The sequence below is a fragment of the Diadema antillarum genome, unplaced genomic scaffold, assembly GCF_040938485.1.
Source record: "Diadema antillarum isolate AM-2024a unplaced genomic scaffold, OU_Dant_1.0 seq00000151_RagTag, whole genome shotgun sequence".
In the NCBI taxonomy this organism is placed as follows: domain Eukaryota; kingdom Metazoa; phylum Echinodermata; class Echinoidea; order Diadematoida; family Diadematidae; genus Diadema; species Diadema antillarum.
The window spans coordinates 642-13,511 of NW_027271224.1; the positions used below are offsets into that span (position 1 = coordinate 642).

At 40.4% G+C, this 12,870-nt stretch overlaps 1 protein-coding gene across 1 annotated transcript; it reads left to right on the top strand.

The window, feature by feature from the left end:
• Positions 1–3,679: 3,679 nt before the first annotated feature.
• On the top strand, positions 3,680–11,829 carry LOC139727785 (thiosulfate sulfurtransferase/rhodanese-like domain-containing protein 2; the record flags this gene model as incomplete). The annotated part of the gene is made up of 5 exons (XM_071638759.1): positions 3,680–3,801; positions 5,497–5,655; positions 8,913–9,051; positions 9,785–9,974; positions 11,547–11,829. Coding segments are annotated over 5 exons (893 nt in total), but the record flags the coding sequence as incomplete, so codon positions are not given.
• Positions 11,830–12,870: the final 1,041 nt, after the last annotated feature.

Sequence of the window (12,870 nt, forward strand, 5' to 3'; positions counted from 1 at the left end):
TTATGAATTTTAGGGTCAAAGGCCAGATGAAAATGGTAACAATTTACTATTCAATACAGAAATTGCACTTTTTCTCCATACCTTGAAAATAACTCAATGCATAAATGTATGAATGGATCAGAGTCAAGTTAAAGTCCTGAAATCCCCAAATACATGCTCTCCTTTTCATCCAATTAAACCTAGGTCAAGGTGAACATTCAACACATTTGTGACAAACTTGTCATGTTAATATTTTACCAATTTTGTGAAAATGTAATCACACATTGTCCACATGTACTATCTAGACCTATTAGGAGAATCATGCATTATGGCGGAGGCATACCAGTCGCCATAGCGACATTTCTAGTTCACCATACTTCAGAACAGTGTGCTCATGTTTCGTCTTCTGTTCGATATCAAAGTATTCAAATGCTGTATTTAATGCACACCCAAACTGCACCAAACTTGTCTAGGAACACTCTGATTACAACAAAAGTAAAGTTTAACATATTTTGATATAAAACAGCCAACATAAAGCACTTAACATTAAGAAATATTACAGAGCTCAATTTGAGCGGTGCTACCTAGTACCTAGACAGGCACACACACATACACAAAGAGAAATAAATAATAAAGATAAAAAGTAACTAAAAACAAATATATGAAATAAAATTACAATTTACTTTCAAAGGAAAGAAATTCTTATAGAATGAAACCATTAGCATTCCCCACCTTCCACCCTCCTTGGGAACTACACTTGGGAAGAAAAAGTTGACATACGCTGTCTTGCCAGACGATAAATTCATGAAATGTGAGCAAGTGTTAGTATGTTGTGCAGTCAGTCCTATAATTATGGTTGCTAGACTTTGGTGTGGTATACACAAAGCTTTGTGACCTCTTTTTAATGACCACAGTAACTTATTAAATCTGGGACAAAGTTATCCCCTTGGTATTTTACTCATTTGAGATAATTCAGGTGCTTCCTTAATAGCCACATGAAATCCAAACACACAGCACATCATAGAGTCAGGTCAGGCCAACCCTTTACGCCCCCTGGTGTGTAGGGCAGTGATGAAGGCTCTCCACCCATTTCTTTTGCTGGCCATCCTCTGGAGAGAGAACTGTCTGTGGTCTGATAGTTCACCCTCTACTGTTCTTCGCCATGTCTGCGTGCATCTGCCATGTCTCCTTATCCCTTCAGGTGTCCAACGAAGAGTCATTCTAAGAATGGAGTTTGTGTCCATTCGTAAGACATGTCCAATCCATCTCCATCTCGTTCTGGTGAGCAAAGTCTCCAAGTCCCCAGTGCGGCACTGCAGGATAAGGTTGCAGTTTACCCACTGGGCATTTTACCCGATATTACCCGGGTTGAAACAAGTAATAACACAGTTATTACGTTGGTTACACCAGTGGGTACTAACAGGGAAATAGCAGACCAGTCTTTCCCCGTTATTACCATGCACCCAATATTAATTACTCCATTTACCCAATATTACCCTGTATGATATAAGTGATATTTCCTGCATTTCCACGTTATTACCACTCATTATTACAGCATTTACCCAATATTACCCAGTATGATGTAACCAATATTATTGGGTAAAAATAAAGATTAAGGGTTGAATTGGGCATATTGATTAGTTATGAGATTATGTTAGGCACAATTTTGGGATTAGTGTGCCCTACTCGTACTCCTAATCCTATCCTTACCTAACCTGTTCCTAATGTCCTACCGTCTATACCTACTACATCTTATTCCTAACTGATGTATACTCTATCACATTCTGTTATATACCTGCAAATGTTGTAATGCGTGAAGACATGGTTACTAAAATTAGGTCACACATTTTCTCATTTGAATATTCATGATACGGAAACCACCTGACATTACCCCATTTACCCAATATTACCCGGGATGATGTCATCAATGTTTCCAGCATAGTCATGTTCTTACCACCCAAGGGCCGATATTACCCCATTTACCCAATGTTACCAAGGATGATATACAAATTGTACCTGTTACGGAAATTTCCGGTATTGCCATGTTATTACCTGTGGCATGTGCTCGTGGTAATACCTCAACATATGTTTCCGCCTGGCTATAACAAAGGGAACACTGCACACATTTTTTTCAAACATATTTCCCAGAAAATGAGACCAATTGAACTGGTTCCAGTTGAGACCACATCAAGATTGAGACTACTCAGAGACAAGCAAAAGCTGCATGTTAACAACACGCTCATGAATGTAATTATAAACACCACAAACTCATATGTTGGATTTGATAAACAAATCGGTGCATACACACAAAGACATTTTCTTACCCAGTGTGTTATACATGACACAAAAATCTGTTTTTATATTCCAGCAGGTAAGTACATATTATGTTTCAGCTCTCATGTACTTTCATACAGTTACATAAACTTGAGTTTGTAAAAACAGGGCTATTCCTAAATATCGTACGGACCAACATTTCACAGCCTTTAATTAACTATCAAAAGAAAGGGATATCATTGAAGCTATTTTTTTTTTCTCACCAAAATACCTGTATGAAAAGAAAACATTGCCACCTAATTTTTGGGCAACACCCTTTCTGTGACCTTGGAAAAATTGGAAAACGCCCTCCGGTTGGACGTACACAGGGAGAATTTTTTTTCCAACATCTCATTTTCAATTTAGAATTTCTATGATTTATTCAGATTTTTTTTTTTTTTTTTTACTTCAGGTATGAATATAAGAAGATGTCAAATGATAATTAAGTACCAAAATTAGGCTTTGTTTAAACATTCATATGGAGATATTTTTATGTTTTAGTTTTGTGACAGACGTACTCAGTTGGACGTAAACGGTGGGACATAGGTACAATTCGTCGGGTGCCCGTGCATTGGCCGCTAACGCAATACAAATTGTATTGCGTTAGCGGCCAATGCACGGGCACCCGACGAATTGGATGTACATACCCTGGGGTATACATATATGGGAGTTAGAATTTTCATTGGTTCTTAACTGCAATATTCATTATTCCAATCTAGCATTTGATCAAAACAATCAACTTAAGTTATGTTCTCTTTGTATTTCGATGTTTTTCCTTTTTCTAATAATGCATTTCTTTACAAGTTTTGACAAACTAAAGTTCTGTATATTATTTCATCTTCAACATACAGTAAGCCAAACTTTAAAAATTCAACAATATTCCCTATGTCCCTTAACTATAATAAACCATTAGAAAATATCTGAACTTAAACAAAATATCGGGGGGGGGGGGGGAGATAAGACAGACATACATTTAATAGGGCCTATAAGATTATGAATATTTGGAACTACACTCTACTGCATGACAGTTTAACATTTATTAAACACTGTAAAAATGGTTGCAAAAGAGAATGAAAAGGAACAGGAAGTAGATGCAGCTAAAAAGCACTAAAAATGAAAATTTCACTGTAAAAAAAAATGGCGAAACAGTCATGTATAAACATGTGAATTTAAGCTAAACTATACATGTCTAGGTAAGTAAATATAAGATTAAGCATTGCAGGAAGCTGATGAAGTGAACAAAGGCCTAATTTTTATCACTGGGAAATTGGGAAATTTTCAGCATGCGTGTATACATGTATGTGGCAATGAGCAACTTGGCATAGGTCTGCACTCTCCAAGTGCTTTTCTAGATTTTTTGTTTTGTTTTTATTTTTGCTTTTGATAGGAAAACATCTCAGCCCAGAAGAGTTCCATGATGAGCTCACGGAGATCCGCACCAAGAAAGAAGGTGGACAGACTCAAGACACCATCCTTATCGACTGTCGGAATTTCTATGAAAGCAAGATTGTGAGTTCATTTATTCATTCTGCTGCGAATCTGCTATGAAACACAGTTTAATATACAATGATGTTTTTGTTTTTTTTTCCAGTGTTTTTTTGTTTGATTCCGGATTCTCCTCAGATCGTTCATTTGGTTGGTCAAAAATAATACAGAAAGGATTCTCTTATGTACAGTTTTCTAATTGTGAGATCAGAGAAAGTCTTTGATATGTTTGATAACTTGCATTTGTTTGTTGACTCTTACTTTCCATTATGTTGCCTCTTCTTGGTACACCAGGTTAGGGTTTGCTTCTTGCACAGCTCCCCCCCCCCCTCCCCACTCTTGCTGTTGCTATTTCACTCTTTTCCTTTCTTTATCCCTCTGCTGTTCCTCGTCTTGTTTGATGCTGCCTCCCTATTCATCCTTATCCTTCACAGGTTACCACATGGTCCTAAGGATCATCACTGACCCTCCTCTGCCTTTTGTCTGTCCATCCTCCTTTAATCTCCCTCCCTTTACCTGCTAAGCTCCTTGCCAGTGACCTCTAACCCTCCCCATTTTTTTCTTTATTCTGTGTCCCCTAGCCCTCCCTGGACTGTTCTTGTCATGTGTAGTCCTTATATGTGATTGCTATCCCTGCCTGTTTGTCATTTTGCCTCTGACAAAGATTCTGCTAGGATAGAAAGCTCAGGCCCCTTTTGACCCCAAAGTCTTCAGCTCAAATACTTTGTCAGGTTTGAGGCAATAATTTGTGACCAGTTTTGAGAATCTTCTGTGAGGATGGAAAGGGGGAAACTTTCTGATGTGATTTCACACTCGTACGCCAGGTTTACATTATGTTCCCGACAGCCACGGCAATCATGCTTCAGGCTACTGGGGACAAAACAGGATGGACATGAGACAAGGTGGGGGAGGGGATTAGCAAACGTGACAGGCCGAAATTGCGGTGGATGCTGCTTCCGATTTGAAAACTGTCAAAAAGTTTGCCAGAGGCACTCATAGTTTGGATGAGAAACCTAGTAGGCTGTAGTAAAATAGAATGAACAACACATTACTGCATCTTTAATATGGAGAGAAAGCCCAGGCTGTACATGAAGAAGGCCAAAAGATTGAATATGGAGAAGAAATGACCAATATCCCATGACGCACAACATTTCGAGCAAACGGAGTCGCCATGGCCACTAGCATTATAATGCAGACGTAGCATCAGTTTAGAAGCCACTCTCAATGAGTGAGAACAGACGGAATGATTTGTTTGTGATGACCAAGTAGGACCGGAGAACTGTTCAGCAACTTTTGAAATTGTTTAAACAATTCTCTGGAAAAGAGGATACGTTGTATACTCACAATTGTACAACAGCTACCAGTAACCAGGGTGGCCAAAATTGTTGGAAATCCTGCAGGAATTGGGCCACATAAATGTTTGGCTTCTGAGTGCCTTGCACTATTTTGAAATGCAGTGTGCAGTGTGTATGATTTGACTCACTGAAGTGTGTTTTAGTTCCTGTCAGCTTGACATGTGATTGTGTGACATGTGATTGTATTGTACCAACAAATTTCAAACTATGTGGATATATGTTACAGTGTATAAATGAGACTGTATTGCCAGGCATTGTTTGTGTGTGAGTTACAGTGCAGTCCCATGTGTTGAAATTTGGTGTAGTGTACAAAAGACTACATTGCACTAGCAACAATTATCGGTATTTCCTGCCTTCTTCACAGGGTGCCTTCACAGATGCTATTACTCCAGACATCCGCAAGTTCAGCTACTGGCCGGAGTATGTGGACAAGAACCGTGCCCTGTTTGCTGACAAACGTGTCCTCATGTACTGCACTGGGGGCATCCGATGCGAGCGCGGCTCGGCGTACCTGAAAATGAAGGTGATGTATATTAGTGTTTACCTCTAATTATAATCATCAGGTTGCATTGTGTCTGGCGCTTGTTTTGTCAGTAGTTGCCACTGATGATATGCCACAGATAGCTTGGAATTAACATCACATGTTTGCTTGTCTTCTCAATACCTATCTCCTCCATTTATATGACTATGTACCTCACCCACTACTTCATAAATATAAGAATGAAGAGAAAGTTTGTCATGAAATATGGTGAGGTCAAATCAAAGAGGCTGATGTACATGTACACTGTAATATCATTTTCATCATTCATTTTTATAACAGCATCACATTGCCCCAGTGTCGTGTGGTAAGGGATTTTCTTGTTTCTTCTTATACCAAACACACTCATATATGTAACAGTACAGAAAATAAAGGTGCATGTTCATACAAATCAGTAATGGGAAATTTCATCAGCACTGGTCATCGTTTTGGAAAATCGGGACTAAGAAAGCTTGAAAAAAAATGAGGAGAAAATGCTGTCTCCATACTCTGAATTCAAGAACTCTGTTCAGAAGTACTATGTAATTTATAGTAGTACGTAGAAATTGTTGCCTAATGGCAACATTATATACATGATGACTGGCAGGGGAGGGAACATACCGAATGTTACACCTGAAGGGTTTGAAATGCTATTGAGGGAGGTTATAAGTCCCGAGACGAAGTCGAGGGACTTATTACCTCCCGAAATAGCATTTCAAACCCTGAGGGTGGAACGTTTGGTACATGTTCCCAACAACAAAATTCATCATCTGTTATATTATATGGGTTAGTCAAATACGTCAAATACGTCAACGTCAACCACCCAGCACAACGCGGTTAATGCCCTGATCACTCGCTCGCGCAGAGCCAAATTCACTGTGCGCGTGCGGTCCTAGGCCTTCTGTCATTTGTTACGTGAAAATGTTTTCCCATGGGAGAACATTCACAAGAATGTTCGCCCATAGGCGAACATAACGAATGTACCTCCATCACGTGACTGTGTTTAGCCAATCACTAACCGGTATTTGACTAACCCATCTAATGTTTCACAAATATTGCCTTTCTAGAGGTATAATGCAACTCCCGAGAGACTGTGAAGTCTTATATTATCAACATGATAGACAGGGCAATATTTTTTTATATTATATGGTTGACATAAACACACATTTCATTCTAGGCCCGCTGGCAGCCAGCCAACTTCTGAAGGTATATCACCTAACGTGACATCACTGCTTGCAATGTAAACAGTTTTGATCCTCGCTACATTATTCACGTGATTGCATTATGACCAATCGCCGACCAGTATTTATGGAGACCATTTGATATGTGACCCTGCATCACGAAACCAGCAATAAGTGGCGAGACATGGATTTTTATGGAGTCAAAAGGGGCCTGAGCTTTTGATCACAGCAGAATCTTCGACAGAGGCAAAATGACAAACAGGGAGGGAAAGCAATCACATAAGGACTATACACAACAAGCACGGTCAGGGGAGGGATAGGGACACAGAACAAAGAAAACAAAAGGGAAGCGTTTGAGGACATGGGCAAGGAGCTCAAGGGGTAAAGGGATTGAGGGGGATTAAAGTAGGAGGGTGGACAGACAAAAGGCAGAGGAGGGTCAGTGATGATCCGGAGGACCAAGGGGCCAACCTGTAAAGGATAAGGATGAATAGAGAGGCAACATCAGACAAGATAAGGAACAACAGAGGGATAAAGAAAGGAAAAGAGTGAAATAGCAACAGCATGGGGGATGGGGGGGGGGGGGAGAGCAAGCAGCGAGCCCTAACCTGGTGTACCAAGAAGAGGCAACAAAATGAAAGTGAGAGTCAACCAACAAATGCAAAGTCTGACAAAGATTCTGCTAGGATCGAGAGCTCAGGCCCCTTTTGACTCCAATTTTACTCCATTGGCTCACCACTATTGGATAAACAGTTTTCAGCAACTCTTTTTGCTACATGGATTTTTAGTTACAGACCGATTCTGAAAGAGCAGACTCTAAGCTTTAAAATGATGTATAACTCAATTCAAATGGACTCCCCTAACCTATTTAAATATTTGAAAGAATGCACACACTCTGAAAAAGTGTAAACTAAGAAAAGAGGCTCTGAAGTACAGGGTCTATTCAAGTGCTTAATCTTTACCAAACCGCACTAGCTGTGCTATAAATGGGACAAAAAACAGGATGTAAACCACTGGAGCAACAACAATAAAAGGATTATCAGATTAAGCTGAAATTGAGCATGCTCTGTTAACATACACTGACCATGATTACTGCTAACTTTCAAAGCAGAAGCATTATTCTTTCAAAAGTTATTAGAGTGAAGGTGAAGAGTGTGCAAAGGATTTTCAAAAAATGAAGAGGGGCCTCCAAGACATACCTTATCTCACTATTTTACAACAAAAGGATTGTAGAAAAACTGCTGAAAACACACTTTCCCATTCATTTTATGATTCCAAATTTAAGAAATATGTAGAAGAAGAATAGCTCTTTCAGTAGATGTGAAAAACTCAAGATTGACTTGGTTGGGGAAAAAAATGCTCTGGAAAAGTGTGAACTGAGAAAAGAGGCCCAAGTACAGGGTCTTTTCAAGTGCTTAATCTTTTAGATAATACCAAACTGTGCTAGCTCTGGATGAATGGGACAAAAACAGGATGTAAACCACTGGATCAATAACAATGAAGGGATAATCAGATTAAGCTGAAATTGAGCATGATTTATTAACACATTCTGTCCATGATTAATGTCAACTTTCAAAGCAGTAGCATTATCCTGTCAAAAGTTATTAGTGAAGAGTGTGCAAAGGATTTTAAAGAAATAAAAAGGGGCCTCTAAGACATACCTGATCTCACTACTCTACAAAAAAGGGTTGTAGAAAAACTGCTGAAAACTCACTTTCCCATTCATTTTATGATCCCAAGCGTAGGAATAATGTAGAAGAAGAAAAGCTCTTTCAGAAAATATGGAAAACTCAAAATTGACTTGGTTGACCTGTTTCACCTTTTTTTTTTTGAGTCCTCATGTAAAATCAAGGGGTGCAACTTTTTGTTGGTTTTGTGATGCATGGTCACATGTCAATTCATGTGTGCTGGTAGTAATCCCCTGCCTCTGGGGGCCTGCTAGGGTCCTCCGTGAAGTCTGTACAATTTGATAGGGATTGGGTTAATATCATGCCATGGTCTTGCGATATGATCACCGGGAAGTAGTATGTTGCCCTTCAGACAGTCTTTGTTTTATGCTGTTGACTTTTAATGCATCCCCAGGGTGTGTGCAAAGAGGTTTTGCAGCTGAAGGGAGGGATCCACCGCTACATAGAGCAGTACCCCGACGGCTTCTTCCGGGGCAAGCTGTTTGTGTTCGACGACCGCTACTCCATACACACCAACCAGGACATTATTTCAAGTATGTTGCTAGGAAATGAAACATCTGGCTTGCATTGGTTCTCTGATCAAGATATTTTATTCACTGTTTGGATCTCTGGCCCATTTTGAGTTTCAAAGTGTTTATATAGTTTTGAACACAGACTAAAACTTTTCAACCCTCCATCTCATTTGTAAAGGCATCTAACATGTCAAGTGGAGTCAGAAAGAAAAAAAAAAATGCAGAGAAGAAAAGTTGTGAAATAAAGGACCAGATTTTAGTTTTTTTTTTTAGAGGAAGGTCATTTTCATCCGTTTCTTGATTGTTTGTTTTGCGAATAAAATTTCCAGTTGGATATTGCTGAACAGACATGTAGATATGTTCGTCATTTTTAAAAGGCTTTTGATTTGGAGCTGTGCTCAAATATTATTTCTATAAAATATTCAGAAATTGAACTTAGTCTTGATGAGTTTTAAATATAGTGATTTTGTAAGTCAAGTATATTTGTAAAGTATTTTTGATTGTACATGTAGTTTCCTCACTAATTATTGGACTGAAGTAAAATCTAAAAAGTAAAATTTAAATCAGCCAGACAACTTTAACGAAGAAAAAGCAGAAGGAAATGGAGTCTGTGTACCTTCAGCTGTATGAATGTCTTGATGTTTTCAAAGGCACACACTAAAAAAAAAAGTAATGAATGAAAATTGAAGTACTAAATACTGTCCTTACTCTCCTTTTTTTTTCATCAATGTACGTGTTCACTGTCACTCTCCAGACTGTTTCCACTGCGGCAGTGCGTGGGACCAGTACCAGCCCTGCACCAGTGAACACTGCCACCAGTTGGTCCTCTCTTGCCCAGCTTGCCGGGAGGCGGGACAGACGGCCTGCTGTAAGAGATGCGGGGAGCTGGCGGCGGAGTATGCGGGTGGAGAACATCACAAGAGCTCCAAGAAGAGGAGGGAAGAGTGCTCGTGTACGAGGAATCGGGAGAGGATTCCGCTGGAAAAATTGGAAGATGAGAGAGAGAGGGAGCGGGGCAACTTACAGGATGCAAGCTGATACATTGCAGACGGGAATTTATCTAATGTAATTTTTTCCTTTTTTTTGGGGGGGGGGGATTCTGTGCATTTATTTATTTATTTTTATTATCATTTATTTTATATCAGGCCATTTGTTCTATAAGTACAGTACGTTGGTCTCTATTACAAAGCCTCTACATAACTTTCAACTCGGGATCATTTAGATTGGCTGCTCTTTTGTCTCTAATCATTCCACAGTATGCACAGCTCGAAATAAGTTTTCATCTCGTATAACCCCAAGTTTTGGGGCTGGTGCTGCCTGGAAGAGTATGAAGAAGCGTTTATGTCGGTAATTCAAAGTCTAATTATGAGTCTACTTGGATAAGCTTAGGCATTTAAGCAAAATGTAGTGATAAAAGTTGTATATTAAACCATTGATAAACAACTCATTTTCCCTCCCCCATTGTAGAAAGTGGGGGAAGTCTTTTGCAAAAAAGATAAAGAAAAAGAAAAAAGGGTGAGACATGCTGTGTCTGCCCCAGCAACAACTAGCTGCTGGGGGAGTTTCAGTTCACTGTGATATGCCCTGTATTGTTATTCGCAAGATGCGACAGATGACACTGGAAACATAGATTACAGCTAAATCCGGTTTAATTCTTGAGTCCAAACTTGTCATCGATCGTGAGATAACAATCGCATTCAGGCCTTACTGGCATCACAAAATCTGCCTTCTTGATCTGGACACAACTACACTTCATGGAGTCCTTGGCTGTAATGACTTTCTCTACATTATTACACAGAGGGGCTCCTTCCCAACACTGACCACTTGTTAAACTTGGGCTGAATCAAAGGGGTCTTTATGTAATGTTAACATTAACTCCAGAAGAAGAGGGGTCTTATGTTGACATTAGAGTTCTTGTATAGTCTAGTCACTTCAGACCTGTTTCACACATAGTAAGTCTTGACTTGTTACATAACACAAAGACATTGAAATTTTATCTCACTACATGTAGCTGTAGTGACATGGCTCCTTTTAATGGTAGTACCATTTACTCCAAATTCATGTTGATATACATATTCAAAAATATCAACTTTTGATCTTTCATACTTTAAGAAACAACAAAATCTGCTAGCACATAAAACAGAAGGCTTAATCAAATACAGTATGTATGCAGCTATAGCATCCAAAAAATACAAAACCATCATTTTGTAATTTAGTCAACTAATGATGCACAGTGCATCTCTCTTCTGCATTATTTTCGCCGGTGGTATTGACAAGTAATTTGGTTTAGATATTCCGAGCCTCAAACATTTAATCGATCAGGACAAAATAGTCTGGCTCCTTGTAGGGACCCCTTAGTCTTCCGTGTGGTATACTATCTTCAGCAGGAAGAAGCAAAACTAATTTACTGACCAGTCTGTGGAGTTTGGTTGGTTGGTGTTGCCGCTTTCCTTCACTGTCCAACGACCTGTCAGCCATCAAGATCTTTACCTTACGTATACACCCATCATTGCTAGGATAGGCATCAATGGAGTGTGCAAGGGGCCACCAGCAGCGAGCTTTGTTGCCTTCCTTTGCAATCACAATATCGACAACAGCCTGGTTTCTCTCGGTGCAGACCCACTTCTGCCGAGACTGCAACTCCTGCAGACACTCCGTCTTCCACCTAGCCCAGAACTCATTGGTGGCTTACTGGACTCTTCGCCACCACTTGCGAGCATAGCTGTCCTCGCGCTGGAACACACTAGGAGGGGGAAGAGTGATCCTGGCCTTCATCGTCAGGATTTGGTTCGGGGGTAGAGGTTACGGTGCACCATGGTCACTCAGGTTACCAGTCGTCAGGGGCCTTGAGTTGACGATTGCCTCTGCCTCGGTCATGAAGGTCCGCAGCGCCTCGTCGTCAAGCTGACTTCCCTGTGACTCCTGGGGGGTGTTTCATGAAACTTTTTGTCGGTGATTTACACCGACAACTGTTAAAAGCTACAGAAATCCTTGCGTCTGATTGGCTGATAGCTAATTTGTCGGTGAAAATCTCCGACGAACTCGTTGATGAAACGCCCCCCAGGAGAGGTTCTAGGACATGCCAAACAGTCTTAATTTGCCTCTCCCAGACACCACCCATCTGAGAAGCATGAGGTACATTCATTACAAATGGTACCCAGTCACACCCGTTCTGAAGGAGGTACTCCAGCACCTCAGTCTGGTTCATCTCTGCCAGGGCATCTCGCAGTTCATGCTGAGCTCCGACAAATGTAGTACCACGGTCAGATCTCAGCTGCCTCACGGCTCCTCGTCTGTTCATGAACCGTCTCAGGGCATTGATGAACGAGCTTGCACTGAGACTATTGGCAGCCTCTATATGGATGCTCCTCGAAGACATACATGTTAAGAGCACACCATATCTCTTGACTTGGCTTCTCTTTTCCTTCACTAGGAATGGTCCAAAGTAGTCCCCAGCAGAGTAGGTAAATGGGGGAGATGGTTCCAGTCGTCTTTGGGAAGTTCCGACATGTTTTGCTGCACCATGCTTCCTTTCATCTTTCTGCAGACCACACACTGTGCAATGAAATGAGATACCACGGATGAGCCACCTATGATCCAATAACCTCTCTGGCGGATTTCATTATGAGTCATTCCATGACCCATATGATCGACTCTGTTGTGACAGTCTTGTATCAGCAGTGACGTGATGTGACCCTTTTGTGGTAGGATCACTGGGTGCCTCACATCCCTAGACATACATTTGTACTGGCTCTGTCTAATTGTCCTCCAACACGTAGAAGTCCATCTTTATCGATGAATGGGTCGAGCCGGTACAAAGCACTTACTTTGTCTGCCCTT